The sequence below is a fragment of the Astatotilapia calliptera genome, chromosome 3, assembly GCF_900246225.1.
Source record: "Astatotilapia calliptera chromosome 3, fAstCal1.2, whole genome shotgun sequence".
NCBI lineage: Eukaryota > Metazoa > Chordata > Actinopteri > Cichliformes > Cichlidae > Astatotilapia > Astatotilapia calliptera.
The window spans coordinates 48,690,824-48,713,843 of record NC_039304.1 but is presented as its reverse complement, the minus strand read 5'-3'; the positions used below and the strand labels follow the sequence as shown (position 1 = coordinate 48,713,843).

General features: G+C 38.2%; 1 protein-coding gene across 1 annotated transcript; it reads right to left on the bottom strand.

Moving 5' to 3' along the window:
* Window positions 1-9,748: 9,748 nt before the first annotated feature.
* Window positions 9,749-17,645, bottom strand: LOC113015322 (high affinity immunoglobulin gamma Fc receptor I-like). The gene is made up of 6 exons (XM_026157324.1): window positions 17,561-17,645; window positions 16,650-16,709; window positions 16,173-16,427; window positions 15,697-15,945; window positions 15,112-15,282; window positions 9,749-9,810 (listed from the first exon to the last, which is right to left on the bottom strand). The coding sequence occupies exons 1-6, from the start codon at window positions 17,643-17,645 to the stop codon at window positions 9,749-9,751; spliced, it is 882 nt and encodes a 293-aa protein (XP_026013109.1).
* Window positions 17,646-23,020: the final 5,375 nt, after the last annotated feature.

The following is a 23,020-nucleotide window of genomic DNA, read 5'->3' as shown; positions in this document are numbered from 1 at the left end:
TACATTAAACTCTACTTATAATACAAGCACATCTTCCAGCTGATATACAGGACAACAAGGTCAGCAGTTTCTTCCCAACATTACTAAAGTCATAAATATGCTGGCGATACTCTGGTGGAATTGCAGTTGCTGAAATATCATATATTTACTATCCATCCATCCACTCGCTTCTGCTTATCCCTTTTAGGGTCGCGGGGGTCGCTGGAGTCTATCCCAGCTGTTATAGGGCAAGAGGCAGGGTACACCCTGGACAGGTCGCCAGTCTGTCGCAGGGCCAACACACAGAGACAGACAACCATTCACACTCACATTCACACCTATGGGCAATTTAGATTGATCAGTTAACCTATCCCCCCTAACATATCTTTGGTCTGTGGGAGGAAGCCGGAGTACCCAGGGAGAACCCACGCAAAAACAGGGAGAACATGCAAACTCCACACAGAAAAACCCTGGCCTGATGGTGGAAGGTGGAATTGACCTTCTTGCTGTGCAGCAACTACCATGTCACCTCATATATTTGCTATTTAAAAAAAATAGTAAATCATATGATTTACTATTTTTTTAAATAATGAAAAATAATGAAAAAAATGTTTTATGTTCGTAAGTGCAAATACCTGAAGTATTATGGAGTTGGCTTATTAAGATGATTTGATGTGGTTATTCTGCAGCATACAATTATTGGTTTATTTTCACTTTTGAAATCTAAAGAGAAAATAATACTTTCACGGAAGAATTTATAACTGCAGACAAAAAAAATGCTGGAACCGATTTATGGTGTAATAATTCCAGTGAAATCTTTATTTGATGTCTGAGAATTGCAGGAACAAAAAAAAAAAGACAAAACCAAGAATGATCCAGCCCTAAGTATATATTTAGAGCTGGATCAGATGACCCTGAACCTGTTACTTATGCCTGGGATGCTAGGGGCGTCCCATGATGCACTGTTTCTTCTTCCCTTATCTGTTTTTTTTCACTCACCATGTTTTTATACACCATTCTGCATTTAATTATTATTTGTCATTAATGTAATCTCTGGCTTTTGCACAGCATACCTTTTGTCCTGTCTTCCTCCTTTCACCCTCAAACAGTTGTAACAGATTTTGATAATATTTTAAAGTAATACGATTTTCCAAACTATTTTCAAAAATACTTTTTGCTGAAAGAATTATCTTAATTCATCTCATATGTAGATCTCATATGCTATGTAGAGCGTCTAAAATTATAAAGCCCATCTGTAACAAGATATTGAGGGCCCCATCTAGAAAATTTCTGTTGCTGTGCAGACTCTTTATTTCACACTTTCTTTCCTTACTGCATAATAACACTTTGCAGTGACACCAGCTCAGTTCTTCTCTCTCTGGTCCCAGCACACTACTGTTGTAGAAATAGGGGAGGGATGATTAGATAACTACTGATAATAGCACCAGCCAGCCTCCCTGGCACTAGCCCTCAACCCACTATACCACCCCTCCCCTGCAGCTGAGCTACAGACCACACTCCACCACTACAGGTTTTTTTTAATGGATTGTTAACCTGTGGTTGATTTCACTTCTGACTGTTTGATCATTTCTGCAAGTGGTAACTGAACAGAAACTCTGAAACTTCTTACTATTTATTATATATAGTAAAAGCTGTCACACGTTGTGCTTGTCTAAGATCAGACAAAATAAAATACCTCAAGCTATATCGGAAATTATGAAAGCACAACCTTATATTTTAGAGAAGATTAGAGAAAAAAATAAGCCTTGGCTAAGCAAGACAAAGCCAAAGCTTCTTGCTAGAATATTTCTATTTTGGTATGAAATGAAACCCCAGAAACGATTGTTTGTTTGTTGAAGTGAGTTTGAGTCAGTTCTTTGTAACTCATATATTTCCACGGTAAAGAAGTCCCACGATGAGCAGCAGCAGAACTACCATGATTACAGTGAAAATAGTCCGTACTACCAGGTAACAATGGCAAGAGTTCTGTGAGTAGCTCTGAGCATTTTGAAAGGCTGAAAGAAAGAAAAAACAAAACATGCCTAATTTACACTTCTTAGAGTTACAAAACCGAACAAATAGCAGATGGAAAGAGAAGCATTTGAATAGGCAATAAATATTATACTTAAGCTGTTTAATTTTTTGAATTTTAAAACATACACTCGATACATAATCAAGAGAGATGTTAGTGTTTGAGAATGACTTTTTTCAGTTTTACTGTCTTATATTTTTGCTGTGACTTGTTTTTTTTTTTTTTTTTAATTGAGCCTAATAGTAAAAAATCTTCATGTCTTACCTCGGACTGCCAGCCAGCTCTCTGGAGATTCTCCAAACTCTGAGATATTGCACTTATAAAGCCCTTCATCAGACTCAGAAACTCTAGTAATGGTCATCTTGCCTGTGGAGCTGCTGCTGATGTGTCGGTCATCTTTGAAGAAATCTGCTATGTGGGCAGAAGGGGCCATGGTACTTCTACAGATAAAAGTCACGACTTCTCCCTCCTTCACAGGAACAACAGGACTTTCCAGGATCACAGCTCCAGCTAAAATATCAACAGACATTACTGAGAGTCAGCTGCTTTGACAAAATGTTGTCACTTTGTTTAATTTTGTCGTTATTAAAGCAAATGTCTCATCAGTCAATCACAAGATAGCAACTTGGTGTATAGGCATAGGATAATGAGCATCAGAATGGGAGAAAAAAGGTGATTTGAATGAGCTTGATTATGCTTTGGCTCATGACCGTCGACAACACAATCATCTCTAGGGTTTCTGGAGATGGATCCAAAAAAAGAGAAAATATGCAATAAGCATCAGCTCCCTGGGTAGAAATACCTTGTTGATGCCAGAGGTCAGAGGAGAATGGCCAGACTGATTCAAGTGGATAAGAAAACAAAAGTAATTCATTCAATTCTTACTTTGTTTAATTAAACTGTGCAAAAGACCATCTCTTAATACACACTGAACCTTGAAGCAGATGGGCTACAGAGCATCTGTAGCCCATCTGCTACAGATGGGCTACTTTCTTCTTCTGTCAGCTAAGAAGAAGAAAGTGAGACAACAATTTACACAGGCTCGCCAAAATTAGAACTGATCTGATGAATCTGGATTTCTGCTGTGATATCTAGATGCAGTGATCCATCCTGCCTTGTATGAGCAATTTTGCATGCTGCTCGCAGTATAATAGTGTGGGGAATATTTTCTTGGCACACATTTTGTATTAGTGCTGACTATGTCCATCCCTTCATGTGTGTGGTGAATCCATCAAACAGGACAACACACCTTCTCACAAAGCATCTTATATTGGTTCTGTGAACAAAAATTCAGTGGAGCCCCTTGTTGCAGAATGGAAGATTCACATGCACATGAAACATCCACTGCAACTGTGTGATGATGTTTTTCATCATGTCAATATAGACATATTATTGTAGGGTCTTTACCTTACATTATAAAACACCTTGAGACAATTGTAGTTGTGACTTGATGTTATATAAATAAAATTTAACTCAATTGAATTGAATAAAAGGAATTGAATATAAACCAAAATCTCTAAGGAATGTTTCTAGCACCATGTTGAAATCTATGGCATCAAGAATTAAGGCAGCTCTGAAAGGAAAAGAGGGCTAACCCAGTAGTAGCAAAGTAAACCTGAAAAAGTGACTGGATAGAGCACCTTTTTTTTCTCGTTTGTTTGGGTTTTACTCTAACTTATCTAAGCTTTAATTTACCTCTGACTAACTTTTTGTAACACACAACTAGATTTGTGACATCTCAGTTTCGCTTTATTGCAGGTAATATACATAGTTTAAAGCTCATGTGTTACTTGAGTGAATGTTTTTTATGAAAATGCATATTACCAGTGACTGTGATGTTGACAGTGTTGCTCCTCTCGCCTCCAATCTCGCACCAATATTCTCCGCTGTCTGTGAGATAAACAGGTTTGATGGCGCAGACAGACGCAGTTGTTGTCACCCAGTTACTGACACATGCACTGACTTCTCCTTTTCGTCTCCTCTTTACAGTCCATCCAGTTTCGGGATTAAGACCCTCACAGTTAATTGAGAGGGAGCTATATTCAAAGAGCTGAAGTCCAGTGGGAACAATCTGAGCAAAAGCTGTATTTGAAATGTAAAAATAACAATGATACTAAAATAAAAAGAAATTAATTTGCCAATATAGTGATATTTTGAAATATATGTAGGCCCTAAAAAAACTTGGTTACTGCTGAATAATAATATGTTAGTGACGTCCTGTCTTTCTTTTTCTTTCTTTCTTTCTTTCTTTCTTTCTTTCTTTCTTTCTTTCTTTCTTTCTTTCTGCTTTTACGTCTGTGTTTTTCTTTGCTTTTAAGTTGATAATAACTTACACCTGTCCTGTGCATAGTTATGTTGAATTTGTGAAACCACCAACACCAAAAACGCTGTCACTGTAGAGATGAAGAAAATATAAAAGGGTCTTAGATTTTTTTAAATTTGAAGTTTTTTCAGCAAATAACTCCATCAAACAGCATGTCATTATCAAATTAGGAATTCAGAAAGGGAGGATACATTGTAAGGATAAATTACTACATTTTACAAGAAGACAAAAGTACTCACACAGTTTCTTGCAAAGAGCTGTGAGCTCCATGGTGTCTCGCTAGTGACTGTATTAAAATTAGACTGAAATATAACTGAAAAAATGTAGGTTAGACCCGCCTCCTACTGTGTGACTGATGGATACCACTAATGCAAAAATAAACTTCGGCTCAGGCTGTGTCACAAAGGGACCCTGTTTTATTAGCTTCGCCTAAAACTTTGTTATTTGGGTCAGAGATTTTGAGCCTTATTTCAGTCGATAACAGGCAGATATGTATGATATTCCAACAACTTTGTGTTTAAAAAAGTATGATAGACTAAGGTATGAGAGTGTTAGGTATGAGCTTTTAAAAAAACTGGCTGCTGGCATAATGGAAAGTAGGACTATTACTATTAGTCCTGTTAGTCTTAGTATTTTTGCAGCTAGACCTCTGGTCTCGTAACATGTAAGCTGGTGGCACCTTTACATGATGCAATTCCAAACAAATCTGACTAAGCTATGTAACATGTAGTTAATTTTAGAATGATGTATTATAACTAAGCCTTGATCTTGTCCTCATTTAACCAAGACTTTTTTTTATATACATTTTTTAAATGTTGTGTTACTGTAACAATTAGGAGGTAAAGAGTATTCTTATATTTAAGTGGAAATCCTCAGTCGAGTCCACTATTAAATAAAGCAACTGTATGATAAAACCTGCGACAACGTATGATGTCAACACAGTCTATTGGGAAGACAAATGTAAAAACAGATTCATTTTGAGCAAGAGAGAGACATTTATAACATGCAGCCAAAATTGATAGCCCCTGCCCTTTAAAATCACCTTTTATCCTAGTGGCCTCTTCGTGGTTCCCATGGGCGTATGGGATTCCTGAGTAATTTTTTAGCTAGCCTCAGTGTTTGCTATTTTACATTCTGTTAATGTGGTCCACTCAGTCCTGACTACCTTAACTCTATTTGTTAACTGTTTGTTAATTTGACTACAGTTCTTCAGTCCAAATGACATTATAAGAGTGTCCAAGTAACACCTCATTCTGAATAAAGAAGAAACAATCTGATGTTGATTTCATAATGTACTTAGTTCTCAATAAAAGGTTTACCTTCCATGTAGTTGAGCCAACTAGCAAAACAGCCAGCAAGCAATCGGACTGACAGAACACTTTTGGTGAGAAAATGTAAAAAAAAATTAGGTGATTAATTTATTATAAGTGGTCTTTCATTCTATCTCTAAATCTCATTTTCTTTGAAAGACACATTCTTATTGGGGAAAATGCATTTGTATTAATATGCTAGATACTTATAATTAATTTTTCTTATCTAAATAAACTTATTTTCTATAGAAGGTTTTTAAATGTCTTCTCTATTACAAAAACGTACATGGTTACAGCAACTGAATATTTTATTTATCTTTGAAGGTAGGAAACATCAGGCTGGGCACGGCCAAAACAACGAACAAAAGATTCAAGTAAGGACACCGAACCAACTTTCTTTTCGTGAAAATCCAAAAAATAATACAGGCCTCTCATTTGTCTCCCTAACCTAAACAGGAGAAAAGGTTTTAAAAGCCATAAGCTTCCTACAAAAATAGCTACCAGATCAATCAACAAAAGAGTCTATTTACAATATTTACAATATATAGAAAAATAACTAATCTAGTTCTTCTAGATACAGGAACTTCATCACACACAGTACATAAATCTGCACGAAGTAGGCGGAGCTACACTGGTCCTAATTTACAGGGAGCTTCATTCAACCGATGGCCAGCCTCCACCTGGAACTTTCATAAGGAAACAAAAAGAGAGAGAGAGAAAATTAACAATGCCACCATCAGGAGTGAAGAAATGCTCAACCTAAATTCCTACATGGCATAGCGCATCTGACACAATATTATCAGCCCCTCTACAATTATATGATGATAAATATCAAGGTTAAAATCTTGCAGCAATATGGACCAATGCATGAGGCCCTGATGTTATTGCGCATGGGAGACAGGAAATGTTGCAGTGCTAAAAGTAATGCTAAGGTTTCCTTTTCATTTGTGCTGCAATTCTTCTGATGTGTATTGAATTTCTTTGAAAAGCAGCACACTGGGTGAGCAGCCTCCTGGAGAAGTGCAGCACCTGCACCATAAGAACTTGCATCCACCTCTAGCTTGAAAGCACAAGAAAAATAAGCAGCAGCCACCACTGGAGCACTGCACAGCCGGGCTTTGGCTGAGTCAAATGACTCCTGACATCCAGAAGTCCACACAAAAGTGTCGGCAAGATTTCACAAATCAGCTAAAGGAACAACCAACAAAGCCCAACTTGCAGAAAGCAGGATAGTAGCCACACATACCCCGAAATTGAAAGCCAGGGTTCAAGCCATTTTGGATTTTCCTGTACCAAATGGCACACTTGCTCTTGACCTACTTGTTTTCCTAGACAGTTGACCACAGCTTTGTCAGACTCACATTTTACACGATTTAAAGTCAAGTATGCACTCTCTAACCTGGTGAAGAATTCCTGCAAAGTGTCCATGTGCTCTGACCATGTTGATGAATAAACTACAATATTATTTGAGTATACTTTGCAGCTGCTGACACCAGAGAGTACTCTATTCATCAGCCTTAGGACATTGGCTGCAGCATTTCATAACCCATATGGCATTACAGTATAATGTATGGCATTGGAGCGGATGATGCCGTCATTCACCTCCTACATCGTTCCCTCGCTCACCTGGAGACCGCTGGAAGCACTGTGAGAATCATGTTCTTTGATTTCTCCAGTGCCTTCAACACTATTCTTCCCTCGGTTCTGAAGGACAAGCTGGAGAACTCTGGAGTGGACCATCACCTCACTACCTGGATTTTGGACTACCTCACCGACCGACCACAGTATGTGAGGACTCAGGGCTGTGTGTCGGACAGGGTCGTCTGCAGTACGGGGGCCCCACAGGGAACGGTTCTGGCTCCGTTCCTCTTCACCATCTACACTGCAGACTTCTCCCACAATTCCACCCAGTGCTTCCTGCAGAAGTTCTCTGATGACTCTGCAATAGTCGGCCTCATCACTGATGGGGACGACAAGGAGTACAGAGGACTGACTCAAGACTTTGTGGACTGGTGCCAGCTGAACTACCTCCAGATCAACGCCAGTAAAACCAAGGAGCTGGTGGTAGACTTCCGCAGGCACAAGCATTCTCCACTGCAACCACTGAACATCCAGGGTATGGACATTGAGGCTGTGGACAGCTACAGGTACCTTGGTGTTCATCTGAACAACAGACTGGACTGGACTCATAACTCAGACGCCCTCTACAGGAAAGGGCAGAGCAGGCTGTACCTGCTGCGGAGACTCAGGTCGTTTGGGGTGGAGGGCCCACTCCTGAAGACCTTCTATGACTCTGTGGTGGCTTCTGCTATCTTTTATGGTGTGGTCTGCTGGGGCGGCAGCATCTCTGCTGGGGACAGGAAGAGACTGAACAGGGTGATCCGAAGGGCCAGCTCTGTTCTAGGATGCCCTCTGGACCCAGTGGAGGTGGTGAGTGACAGGAGAACGGCGGCTAAGCTGTCATCCCTGATGGACAACGTCTCCCACCCCATGCAGCAGACTGTGACAGCACTGAGCAGCTCCTTCAGTGGGAGACTGCGGCACCCACGGTGTGGGACGGAGAGATTTCGCAGGTCTTTCCTCCCCACTGCTGTCAGACTCCACAACAAAGACTTTAACTGAACAAACACACACATCCACACATGTGCAATAACACTAAGTGCAATAATCTTTTCTGGCATCGTTGTATTTTTACTCAGTTGTATATAGCATTCGTATTCTATTTTTATCTTATTGTATATTTTTATTCTATTTTATTCTACTGTATATAGTATATTATTTTATTCTATTCTGTACAGTTGTGTACTGTATTTATTCTTATTGTATTCTAATTTTTGCGTCATAACTTTTGCACTGTCCACTTCCTGCTGTGACAAAACAAATTTCCCACGTGTGGGACTAATAAAGGTTATCTTATCTTATCTTATCTTATCTTATCTTATCTTATCTTATCTTATCTTATCTTAAGAAGTGGTCCGGTTTCACAAAAACAGAGAAAATAAACAATGCGACCACCAGGTGTGCAGGAGCCAAATCAATACACGAAATCACGACCTGGGTCATAATACAGCATAGAAGATATTTTATCATTACTCTTTTAATCAAGTAAAATAACTGTATTCTTGTGCTAACAATGACAAGCTTGTATTATCTTGTCTTATCGTAATATCATGTGAATTGTATATCAGTGATTGCATCACGTCTCAGTAATTACATTGTTTCAAAATTGACACACTTTGCTTAAATTTTCTTTTATGAACTAAAGCAAACACTTTAGACAGACCTAAATGAAAATACACACTCAGTGGTTAGCACTAACCTTGGAGTGTCTTCTTATAAACTGCAACAGTTCTTGTAAACAGTGTTTTCAGTTGTGTGAACAGGAAGACTGAGCTGAACAAGGTTAAACCACTAAATCTTCAAAACAGACCCTGATGACTCCGTAGCTTTCACATGAAGGCAGTTATGGACAGTAAATTAAAACCATGTATGTCTATGCAAAAATATATTTAACAGACAAACAACTGAGAAATAATAATGAAGAAGATTTGTTTTCCACATCCCTATTCAATTTCAAATCTTAGCATCCTGTTGCTCTTGTACAGTTCTATGTATTCCAGGAGTTATAGGCTTTATTGTAGTAAATCCAGCCAGTGCACAGGTTGGTAGTTTCATGTACTCTTGTGGAAAAAAATGTGTACCTCATGATTCAGTAGTTTGTAGACCCTTTCTTACCAGCAATAGCATGAATGACATTATCCATGTCTTGCATTGTTGTGGAAGAGTCTTGGCCCACCTTTCTTTGCAACATTGCGTCACTTCATTCAGGTTTGTGAGAATTTCTTTATGCATAGCTTGTTTAAGGTTTTTTATGTTGTAGAGTTACTGGTGTCCTTGTCCTATTGCATGACTCAATTTCAGACATGCTTTACTTATCGGAGTGACGGCCTTACACTTGACTCTATGATGAGGAATTTCATCACCATGCTTGACAGTCTGTATGAGGTGTTTGCGCTGATATACAAAGTAGCAAAACTGATATGCTGATATGCAAAACATGGAGCTGTGTATTATTGCCAAATATTTTAGCTTTTTTTTTCTATTTTATCCAATGGACATTGCTCCAATAGTCTTGTGGCTTGTAGTATCTAGGTATGAACACAAAACTGACAACACAACACAATGATAAAAACCAGCACTAAGAGACTACAAAGCAATCGTACAGTGATTCTACTTTAGAAACACGAACAGGTAGAAACCTAGCAGATTAACTGCTAATCTGTTTTTTACCTTTTGAAGTTCAGGGTCTGGCTACTGGCCTGGGGTCAGCATTCATTCAGCTGGGTTTTTTACTAGCTTAGTGTTAGCATGTGTAGGAGTGTTTAGCTTATTTTAGAGTTTAGAAATGTGTTAACATAGAATGTAGAACTATTGTAGAGATACTGCCCTTAATATTATAAAGGCCTCATTGTGTTGTGAACTTAGGAGTAAGACTGTAGGAGACCCCTCCCCCACTGAGTGGAAATTCCCCAGAGGATGTTTAGGTTGGGGGTCTCAAGATTTGTAACTTGATAACTGTGGTCTGGAAGGGAGATGAGTTTTATGACCTCTAGGGAGTTACCTGCACCCACAGTGTTTTAACTGTCAAGCACACACATCCACACGCACACTCACTCATGGGCACTCACACATACACACATGTATGCGTACACAGTCACACACGAGCACTCACATAGGCACGTGGGAACGCGCACATGTAGGCACTCATGTGCTCGTGCACATAGACACAGACACAGAATTTGCAGCACACCGTGGGGGGGGGGGGGGGGGTAAGTATTGAGTTGTATTTTTGTTATTGACCAAATGCTTATTTTCCACCCTGATTTACGAATAAATTCTTTACAAATCCTACCATGTGAATTCATGGATTTTTTTTTCACATTCTGTCTCTCACAGTTGAAGTGTACCTCTGGTGCAAATTACTGACCTCTGTCATCATTTTAAGTGGGGGAACTTGCACAATCGGTGGCTGACTAAATACTTTTTTGCCCCACTGTAGATAGTTTGGAAACCAACACGTAATGACCCTCTATGTCTATCCCCCATCTTCTGGTGGATGCCTTCAATATGATAATGTTATCATGTTATCATGTTATCATACTGGCCCGGGACACGGTGCAGGTGAGATGGACTCACCTGCACGGCATCTACAATAACACCTCTCCAGCTTAAAACCTGTGCTCTTCTTGTGTTGTTGTTGGTTGTTGTTGGGCTGGCAGCGGGAGAACTGCAGCTGTTGAATGTAGTGTTACAGCAACCGTGTAATTATTGTAAGAACAAATGATGCTGCGAAGGATGAAAATGCCATCAGGTCTGCCGTGGTGGTTTGGTTATCAAGTTTTTATTATTTTTTTATTTTTTATTTTTTTTAATAAAAATCTTAAAGTGCAAGCAAACCAGTAAACAAATTAAAACAAACAAGTACCGTTGAGAAACTATAATACTAAAATTACAATTAAAATTCTAAACAACAAAAACAACTGGTGTAAAATATAATTAATTAAAATATAATTAATATGTAAGCGACTTAACAACCCCCAAAGCCTCTAAGTCATGTCATGTGACAGTGCAGCACCTAAAGACAAGATGGGGGAGGAGGAGCAAAATGTTCCTGTTCTTCACTGACACGGGAACGGCGAGTCCAGCAACCTGGCCGTTTCGTCTTTGCCGAAACCATTGCAAACGAGCAGAACTTAAAGTAAAGAATCAGTCTGCATGCCTAGGTCCTTGGAACTGATTGGAACACCTGAATTCAATGATCTGGATTGATGAATAGTTTTGGCCGTATAGTCCCTCTGTCACACTGCATCTCTGCTTCGGTTCAAATGGAGATTTACAGGTACTTTTAGCTATCGCCACAGCAGCAATAGCGCTTAAAACAAAAAGCATTGCAGTATAACTTCTTAGTATATAATAACCCGCTGCCTTTAAAACAAGCCCTGTTGGTGTTAAGCTGAAGCTCATATGGGAAAACAATTGTCTGAAATGCTCTCAATAGATATTCTATTTTTTTTAACAAAAAAGAAAAAAGTTAATTACTTCTTCCTTTTCAAAGATAAGTTTTTGTGATTTAACAATTCAAATATTTAGATTGAAAGTCTGCTTGCCTGCATTTGAAAACAATTATTAAAACCAACATTTAAATATGTATTTCTATTTTGTTTAATTAACAAAGATTTATGTCATCTAAATACATAACTGGGTCACATGGTCATGTCTGAAATAATAATAAGACTTCGATTTACAATCAGTAGCACTGCAACACAGGCAAAAGAAACAGTATAAGGTGGACATTGTAATGCATCCAAAAAACAATAAAACTTGAAAAAAACATTCAAAAAGCTTCAGATTTATGTCTTAACTTTTTCTGTATTCAGATGCATTTTTCTGCTGTCAATGACCTGGAAGACAAACAAAAATGTGATGTTGTTTGGCTTGCTTTGATGTCTACAAATGTCCCGTTGCTGTAGTCTGTAAGGCGAAAATTACCTCGGTCTTTCTTATGATATGCAACAGTAGCATATGTTGTTTTCTCTGGATCGGATTCATTTGTCCTTTTACAAACTGACAAATAAGAGAAGAACATGACAAACTATATGTATCAGCCACATACACTTTAATACTAAAGCAGTATGTAGACAGATACACTGTAATTACTAAGCACACAGACACAGAATATCACCTGTGTGAAAACAAAACAACGAATCAGCTTACTTAAACATGGCTATTATAGTTTCTGTGGTTATGTGCTTTCAGTTTCCTTTTAATGTAGAATGAAGTTCCTGCCACACAATGTTTCTCACTCATCTCAAAATGATCTGTACTAAAATTGCAATATAAGTAGTTCACCACAGTGAGTGCATTTACAAATGACAGCATGTCTATTCTGGTATAAGTAACACTCATGTTTGAGCAGAGATATAACGTTGTCGGTTCACTTCATTACCCTCAGGACAAAAAAATAGATGCGATAGATGTGAAATACGTAATAGTGACTGGAATTAAGCAAAAATCTTAATAAAGGGTGCAACAGAAAAATAGTCTAAGTGCCTTTTGGTTTGATGAACTGCTGTGCTTCGAGACCAGCAGGTTTAGGGAAGTCATTTATGGGGTCACACTCTGACCCCCCCCACACACACACACACACACACACACACACACACACGCACGCACGCACGCACGCACACACACACACACATACACACAAGGTACTCTTTGTTTGTATGTAGACGTCATATGTTAATGAACCTATGCATATTCATGTAACCTCAATAAAAGTGTTACGGGGGAGCGGACGAGAGCAACTGGGGTCAAGCGAAGGAACGGCGTTTGTCCGGTTCTCTCCCGTGCACGAGAAACAAGAAGAACTTTGCCTACTTCGTGTCTTGCTTGCTGTGTAATTATATTGTCTTCAACGTTCCAGCGAATAGGTTCAAGCTACAAACCTGTCACTAGCCCTTATTAATGAAAAAAAAATATTATCCATCCATATAACATATTTCACATATTTTGTGCTTCTGTCAGCGAACGACACAAAATAACTTAATGCAAATAAGTTACCTCTCTCCCTCTTTGGTTTGACTGTGACATCAGCATATGTAACACTGTCTGAATCAGCTACATTTGCTCTCTGACGTTCTGTAACAATATAAAAATACATTTCACCTCTTAATTCAACACAAGAAGCAATAAATCCTTTGATTAATGGTAAGATGGAGCTAAGACATTATTATTATGGATATTAAAGGCTTTATACACATACAGTGGTGTAAAAACCTGTTTGTCCCTTTCCTGATTTCCTCTTTTTTTGCATCTTTGTCAGACAGCATCTCATCAGAATCAGGTCAGGACTTGTATTAGGTCACTCCAGAGTCTCCATTTTGTTTTTCTTAAGCCATTCAGAGAGGACTTACTCATTTGTTTTTGATCATTATCCTGCTGCAGAATCTTCAAGTGGGCTTAAGCTTGAGGTCATGAACAGCTAGCTGTACATTCTCCTTCAGGATGTTTTGGTAGACACCAGAATTAATTAATTTAATTTATCACAGCAAGTCTTCCAGGTCCTAAGACAGCAAAACAGCCCCAGGCCATCACACAGCCACCACCATATTTTACTGCTGTTATGATGTGCCTTTTCTGAAATGTTGTGTTACTTTTACACCTGGCGTAATGGGACACACACTTTCTAAAAAGTTCAACTTTTGTCTTGCCAGTCCAAAGAGTATTTTCCAGAGTCCAAAAGTCTTGGGGATAATCAAGACGATTTCTGGCAAAATTGAGAGAAGACTTTAAGTTTCTTTTGCTCAGCAGTGCTTTTCATCTTGGACATTTTTGCCCAGTCTATTTCTTATGGTGGAGTCATGAACACTGACTGTAACTGAGGCAAGTGAGGCCTGCACTTTTTCGCCATTATAATGGCTGTCATTGTGGTTTGGTGGAGTCCCACAGATTTAGCTTAAGCTTTTCCAGTCTGATTGATGCCAGTTACGTTTTTTCTCATTTCTTTCAGAATTTTCTTGGATACCGACATGATGTCATGGCATGAACAGGTGTGGCAGTAATTAGGCCTGTGTGTGGTTCACTTTTTCACACAGGGGGCATGTAGGTTTGGATCCCCAGCTTAATATTAAACACCTTCATTTAGAAACTGCATTTTGTGTTTAATTACATTTTATTTGTCTAATATTTAAATTTGTTTGATGATCTGAAACATTTAAGTGTGACAAACACAAAAAAATAGGAATTCAGGATGGGGGCCAAAACTTTTTCACACCACTTTACATTATGCTACGTACATTATACTCTAATACCTACATGCATTACAATAGTATGCTTATTGCTATTTTCAACCACACTATGGTATAAAACAAGATATTATGTAATAAGTACCTGTTTTCTTGTTGTTTTTTCTGTCATTATCACATTTATCCATGATTAGATCAGGTACCCTGACATCTTCATACACTGAGATATAAAGTAATATTAGTAGAATAGACATAAAAAGATACATACTTTAAAAATAGTAATCTTTACAATCTTTACAGTCGATGTATTCATTAGACTTCAGGAAAAAGAATTTCAATAAATTTAATAAAGTCTAGAGGCTTGACTTAATGCCTCACTTGAAATTACAACTATGCTTCAAGAGGAGTAATTATTGAAAAAAAATACTGAGCACACAGTATTATCTATAGTACTAATAGTATTTTTATGCAATATGGTTTCTGTTCATTTACCATGTGATTCTCACCTGGTGCTGATGTCCCCGAGAAAGCCCATGCTATTAGATAGAAAAATAGATAAACAGAGAGATCAAATGTGAGAACTACCAAATGTGTTGGGTTTTAGAATGATTCCTTTATAGGGAAGCATTCTATATCGAATAAAGTAAATCATTTTTTCTATACCTCTATTTTTCCGGCAGTAAAGTGCTCCAATAACTACCAGCACAGCTACACCTAATATGGTAAAGACAGACGGCAACAAGACTGAGGGCTCAGTGGAGTTGGGTGTCTCCTCAGGAGTTCTTTCATTATCCGTAGGTATTGTTTCTTGAGGTGTAGTAGGAATATTCACTGCTAACACAATAAAAGCATTAGTATGGCAATATTCAAGTTTCCTCCTGGAGATTATCAGTCAAAGAAAAAAAGCACTTATCAAAACCTCTTAGTATTTATTCTGTGACAATATAATGTTTCATAATTAATGTCATTTTGTCAAACAGATCTTGGCAAAACAATCAACCTTTTTGTTTTGTCTCAATTGACTTTTTTGTTTTCCAGATTGTCATGCAGGCAATAAATTAAAGATTTTTTTACTAGAAGATGAATCCTGGTGAGCCTTGGTTTATATGGTACATTGCAATTTTGTTTTAGCATCACATTTTTAGACTAATTATTGAGTAAAGCTAAAAGAGCAGAAGAGGGGAAGTACTATGTATGTGCTCTTTCTTTTATACACAATTATACGTCAAATATGTGGTTATTACTCACCCCCAACAGTCAGCCAACTCTCTGGTGATTTCCCTTGAGATTCAGTAAAGATGCACTTGTATAGTCCTTCATTAGACTTGGAAATATTGGGAATGGTTATTTTTCCTACATATCCAGTTTCCAAGTAGTGGCCATCTTTATAAAAATCAGCTGCAAGACTGGAAGGTATTGTTTTTTTCTTGCAGCCCAAAGCAATATTATCTCCCTCCATAACAGGAAAAGCAGGGATCTCCAGGATCACATCTCCACCTAAAAAAAAAAAAAAGACAGCAACAATTATAATGATGAATACAGTGATCCCCTCCCCCCCCCCCCCCCCCCAAAATAAATAAATAAATACAAATTCCATTTAATACAAAGTCCATGTATAAATGTGACTAAAGTGAAGATGACTGTAAAAATATTTTTAACTGAAGGCAATCTTGAGATTTTGACATAATACTGGGATTTTTTAAACTGGCGGTTACTAAACATACTAGTGATGGTGATGTTGACAGTGCTGCTTTTCTCTCCGTCTTCATTTTCGCACCAGTATTCTCCACTGTGTGACTTAAAGGCAGGTTTAACGTACAAAGTTCTTGTTGATGTTTCCCACTGAGTAGAATTTAAACCAAGCTTTTTGATCACTCTCCATTCTGCTGGGCCATGAAACCCCGAGCAGTTTAATGAGATGGAATCATATTCAAAGAACTGCAGTCTATTTGGATGAACATGAAGATAAGCTCCTTCTGCTGCACAGATAATTACAAAAAGAAGAAGAAGAAAAGAAAAGAAAAAATAAAGTCAGTTGATATTCACTGTTCAAAGAAAAGTGAAATGAAAAAGTCACATGAAGTTACACGAAAAGCAAAGACAGCCATCATTGTTCAAATTATGAACCTCAGGATAGAAAATACATACAGTAACTACATCCTCATTTTTTTACAATTTATATATCAAAAATTTCTCCTTACATTTCTGAACATAGCACCATTTCTGATCTTCAGCTATGAGCAGAAAGAGTATCATCACCACTGCAGACACAAAAAGAAAACCTTGATCAACACAACTAGTCGATATCAAATTTAGCTTTTAGTGAGATATTTCAACCATTTTCCAACTTTTTCAATAAATACATATTGTAAACATTGACTAAAAGTAGGATTCATGTTTTGATAACAGTAATATATTATGTAATCACACACACTAATTCACAATTCAAACACGTGAAATCTTTAAAATTTTTACAGTAGTTAAACACGTAGACAAAGACTGTTTTTGTTGTATCTTAAGATTTTGAAATTGAATTGAGATGGAAAGAAGAATAAGTACTTACTCTGTTTCACACCCAGCCCTGTGACCTCCATGTTACCCCTCACATGTCTCAAGATATAACTGAGTAAAAGCACAATATCACAGATGCGAAGGTGCAGTACTTCCTTTTTCCTGTTCAGTGTAGAAGCTACCTCGACTTCTGGGGATTTTTTTTCCCCACATGATTAACTTTTATGGGGAACAAAGGGAAACTTGTAAATAACTCATGAGAGAATAAAGTTATGTTGAAACCAAGCACACCATTGTTTTTCTTGTGACATTACCAATAAGTTTGATGTGTCACATGGCCCTCTTCCTATTGGAAAAACAAAAGTTATATCCAAGATGGCCGACTTCTAAATGGCCACCATGGTCACCACCCATCTTGAGGAGTTTGCCCCCTCACATATACTAATGTGCCACAAACAGGACTTTAATATCACCAACCATTCCCATGTTATTACGGTGTATCCATATAAATCACCACCCCTCCCCGACTCTCCCTCACCCACCACACCCCCTCTCCCTCGAGAAACATGAGGTCAGGACGAGACTGAGAGCGCAGACCAACTGGCAGGAATCCTCACCAGGCTGTTCAATCTCTCAATCAGGTCCCACACCTCCAGACTCACAAACAGCTCCTTTCCCTGGGCCATGCGGACTGGCAGTAAACACTATCCCCCCACACCCCACTCTTGCCCACCCACCTCACCAATCTGAGCCATGGTTTGAGTAACCCCCATCACTCCGGAAACTCATACAGAGACTTCAGACACAGACTAAGACTATGTGCACTACTTCCGAGCACTTTGAAACTATCTTGTTGTCTAATGTGTGCCTTTATTATTTTTGTATACATTTCTCTTTTGTATATATCACTCTTGATTGTGTATATTTTTTTCTGTTTACTATCTATTCCTGATGTCTACTATTTATATTTTATTCACACACAGTTGGTGTGGAGCACCCACAATTTTGTTGTCCATTTACAATGACAATGAAGGGCTACTCTGTTCTTTTCTATATGCGATCTCAGCTCTGAACTTCACTATTCACCGGGGCCACGTGCCCCTCTCCACGCTTCACCCCACCTTATGAGAAAGTAAGACTGTGCACGTATTGCTGTTTATCACCTGGATTTCCCGCCTGGAATTCTCACCTAACGGCTTTTTTCTCGCTGCAGAGACACTGAGCCTCCAGTCCCCTGCTTAGCCTCCCTGTTTCCAGCTACTTCTGGGTTCCTGTACCTGCAGTCACCCAGTATCGGGTTCTGTACTAGCTCTGTTCTGGACTCTCACACCTCATAGTAAATGACTTTGTGGTTATAGCGTAGCCACATTCATAGAACTGTAAATGTTCATAGCATTGCTTAGTTAATAGTGTTTCTCTTGCTTTACATACTTAACTATCGCCTGTGCATGGTTTAGGTTTACAGTGTTTAGTGATTATTGTTTTCCACAGTTCTCACTCTGTAAATAAAGCACTGCTTTCACAGGCAGCCTGTGTCTCTGTGTGCTGTCTGCATCTGCGTCCTTATACCTGGTGGCCCTCTGATTGCACTTTGAACAGTGCACATACCAAAATTTTGACTCAACATATTAGCTTGGGTATATATTAACCGGCATTGTCTATAGATGTCCATATCATTAGACAAATCATCATATATGTAGTGACCTAAATATTTAACAGCAGTTTGCACTTTAAGAACAGAGCCTGCCAGATAAAATTCAGGAATAACTCAATTCTGGTTCTCCTTACTTCTGGCAATCAAAATATTACTCTTCTTGGCATTGGATATCAAACTCCAGATCATATTGAGAGCAGGCCCTCAATAATTGTTGAAGGAAAGCACTTTATGGGGAGAAGATTACTAAATTATCTGCGTATATCAAATGGTTAACTATGGTATTGCCAATTGCACAACCTGTTACACATCCCAAAAGGTTGATTCTGTTCATTTGTTTCAGTGGCAGAAACATTTCGTCACTCATCCTGTTAGGGTTCCTGGGTCGTTGACCCAGTGTTTTCATTTTTGTACCATTATTTGTGTTCTCATCTTGGTTTATTAATGTGAAGGTTTTGGTTTCTGTTTTGCATTTCTATTTTCCCCGGTTCTTCTTGGTTTTGGTTTCCATACTCCCTCTGTTCTGTGTCCAGTCGGTGTCTGCGTCTGCCCTGGTCCCATGTCTCTGTTCCCTCTGTTACAGTGTCTGCTTGTGAGTCTGTCTGTAAGGCCAATCTGTGTTTCCTGTTTTACTTTGAAAGTCCGTGTCCTATGTTAATGTATCTGGTTTTGCTTCCCTCGTCTCGTTAGCTCTGATTTGCCCCAGCTGTGTTTCCGTTCTGTTTCTCATTCACTGATTGCTCCCTCTGTGTATTTAAGCCCTGTGTTTTCATCTGTTCATGTTGCTTTCTAGCGTCTTATCATGCTGTATGTTCTGCCAGTCAGCGTGTTTGGTTTTGTAGTTTTCCGTTGAGTTTTTGCTTTTGTTTTACAATAAATCTAAGTTTGAGTTTACCCTCCATCTCCGTGAGTCTGTACACCTCGTTACCACCACTCCTGCCTGCGCACAGCCTTCAGATGACACACCCAAGTGACTTCTTCAGTCTCAGCTGACTGCAGGTTTCCCCAATCTTATAAACAGTACATTTGCATGATGACTGAAACTAGCGCCACTGAAGGAACAATGGGCTGGGAGGTCAGATCCTTGATCATTAATATGCAAATTCTCATGACCATTGATCATCAACAACAGTAGTAGTAGGAGTGCTTTTTTTTATTCCCCCCCTCAGCCCACTACTCTTTATGGGTTGCGGGGATGTCTTGGCATCCAGTTATGAAACGTTCTTAAAGCAATTCTTTGTCTTGTCTGAATGAGCGGAACAGTTTTATTTCTCCATTGCCACGACAACCCTTGACAAAGCCTGAAATCGCACGATGGCTTTTTTTTATTTACATTTAGTCAGAAAAAGTGTTAAAAAATGTGTTTTAATTACGTTAATTTTCTGCTTCTAACAATGTCCCCAGACGCATACGTTATTTGTTGTTGCGCCCTGTCTAATGTTAGAGAAATCATCACCCTACTTTAGTTCATATGCTAACATAGTGCAAATCTATATCATGCTTTGAAAATGTGATACATTTAATGTGATCATCAAAGAATATGATTTTAAAAACTTATTCTTATGCTTTAAAAGTATGTTAGATTATCATTAAACACTTATCTGTATGTTATAATGTTTTTCATACACCGTGTGTAATTTTTATACACACTTTGTTCATTGTATCAATGTGTAATTATGTATCTTCGATAAATAAAATATTTAATCTTGTATTTGTGTACTTTTTGGTTATTGAATAAAAATTGGTGACATATTGCACAGATAAACACAGATGCTTTCATTTCATAATATAAAAATTTGAAATTTTTTATGTAAAACATAAAAACAACAAAACTTAAGACGTTAAATATGGCCTGAAGAAATTTCTGAATATCTAGATCATTGGTGTTTTCCATCTGAGAGACTACAAGGCATACTCTGAGGCTGTGTTTTAGAAATACAAGATGGTAACATGAGGCATGTTAACTTTGAGAACCGTAATTTAAGGTGTGAGAAGTATATGCATCACAGAAGCTAAAAAGGAGCTGCTTCTCCCTAGATTTGTTCAAATAAATTGCAAGCTATTTGCATAAGTTTGATGCATAATACAAAAAAAAGAAGGTCCATGTAATAGTTCACATGACCTATGCAAGACTTGTTCGGAATCTCAAATGTTAAAGAGGCGGGCCATCCTAGCCATTTCACTAGTGCCACCTTTTTCCGTCCCACTTTTTTTCTAGCCAATATGTTTTCAATTTTAAATGCTTTGTTTTAATCAACAACCACACGTTGTATCTCAGGCTCATAAAATGTCCCTTTCAATACCTCTCCTGCGAGGTCCGCTAGTCTGTACACTGGTGGCTGTCTCCCTATGCATTTTTTGACGGTAAAGATTTCATTGGTGTAGGTCTGCTCATATTCTTTTCGAAACACGCCTCTCAGTTTTGATATTCGTACAGTGTCACCAACATTAAATTTAAAACACGTTTTCTTCTGTTGCTTCGTCTTGTACAGCGTGTTAAAGACGAACTTCTTCTCCTAAAGCACTCCTACTACAACTACTAACAACCACTGATCAAAACCTTTTACACAGTCATCTAACAGCTTTGACAAATCATCCATGTAAACATTAAACATACGAGGAGACCAAACACTCCCCTGTCTAACCCTATTCCCCACATATAAGGGGGCAGACACACGGTTACCCCATTTTATGTGCATGGACTGATGGGCATACCACAAGGACAGAATTCTAACCAAAGATTTGGGAAACCCTTTGTTGTATAACTTACAGAATAACTCTTCATGATTTACATGATCAAACACTTTGGAGGCATCAATAACAGCTTGACAAGAAGAATTAAATCATATCGACTATGACCCTGTGAAACAAAGGGTGGGCAAAGTTTTTTATTAGCAAATTCTAATTGTTCAGCAGATATCTTATCTATCCCCCATGCCTTACTACCTTTAAACGTTTTTAATTGCGTCTTAAATTACTCTTGATAACACTACAACATCTTCTTTATTATCAGTTTAAATAAAACACATCACAGTAATGTTTCTGCTATATTCGAGTAATTTCTGCTGAGCCACTAACACCATCAATATTAGCTGGTACAGAGTTCTTAACACTATTCATTAAAAAAAAAATTCTGGAAATAACTATTTACTTTATTAGTCTCCAAATTCATTCCTTTTAATAAAACATAAAGCATACTTAAAATGAGTTTGTGTTCTTTTCCTATGTTCAAATAGATAACGCCATAACGTCTCTGCCCTGATTCCACCCAAGCCTTAAAGGATCTTCTAAAGCTTATTAGCATATGCAGTAGGATGCAAAAGTTTGGGCACCCCTGATAATTTTCATGATTTTCCTTCATAAATTATTGGTTGTTTGGATCAGAAATTTAATTTAAATATATCATACAGCAGATGAACACAATGATATTTGAAATGAAGTTTATAGGATTTACAGAAAGTCTGCAATAGTTACTTAAACTAAATTAGGCAGGTGCATAAATTTGGGCACCCTTGTCATTTTATTTATTTGAATATCTTGAGCACTAATTATTGGAACACAAAATTTGTTTGGTAAGCTCATTGACCCTTGACCTACACACACAGATGAATCCAGTCATGAGAAAGGGTATTTAAGGTGGCCAATTGCAAATTTTTCTCCTCTTTGCATCTTCTCTCAAGAGTGGCTACATGGAAGCCTCAAAACAACTCTCAAATGACCTGAAAACAAAGATTGTTCAACATCATGGTTTAGTGAAAGTATAGAAAAAGCTATCTCAGAGATTTCAGCTGTCAGTTTCCACTGTGAGGAACATAGTGACGAAATGGAAGACCACAGGCACAGTTCTAGTTAAGGCCGGAAGTGACAGGTCAACGAAAATCTTAGATAAGCAGAGGCGAAGGATGGTGAGAACAGTCATAATCAACCCACAGACCAGCACCAAAGACCTGCAACATCATCTTGCAGCAGATGGAGTCACTGTGCATCGTTCTACCATTCGGCGTACTTTACACAAGGAGATGCTGTATGCGAGAGTGATGAAGAGGAAGCCTTTTCTCCGCCCACAGCACAAACAGAGCCGCTTGAGGTATGCTAAAGCACATTTGGACAAGCCAGCTTCATTCTGGAATAAGGTGCTGTGGACTGATGAAACTAAAATTGAGTTATTTGGGCATAACAAGGGGCATTATGCATGGAGGAAAAAGAACACAGCATTCCAAGAAAAGCTGCTATCTACAGTAAAATATAGTGGTGGTTCCATCATGCTGTGGGGCTGTGTGGCCAGCAGTGTTGGTCAAGTTACTTGAAAAAAGTAATCAGTAACTAATTACCAATTACTTCCCCAAAAAAGTAATCCCGTTACTTTACTGATTACTTATTTTCAAAAATAATTAATTACTTAGTTAC

Excerpts from the sequence above, each read along its gene's own strand:
- LOC113015322 (XM_026157324.1), bottom strand. The coding sequence starts at position 17,645 with ATGGCCCAGGGAAAGGAGCTGTTTGTGAGTCTGGAGGTGTGGGACCTG. Across the intron at positions 15,946-16,172 it reads TGTCAACATCACCATCACTA|GTGGAGATGTGATCCTGGAG; the intron begins GTATGTTTAGTA and ends TTTTTTTTTTAG. Across the intron at positions 15,283-15,696 it reads GAGTTGGCTGACTGTTGGGG|CAGTGAATATTCCTACTACA; the intron begins GTGAGTAATAAC and ends TTATTGTGTTAG.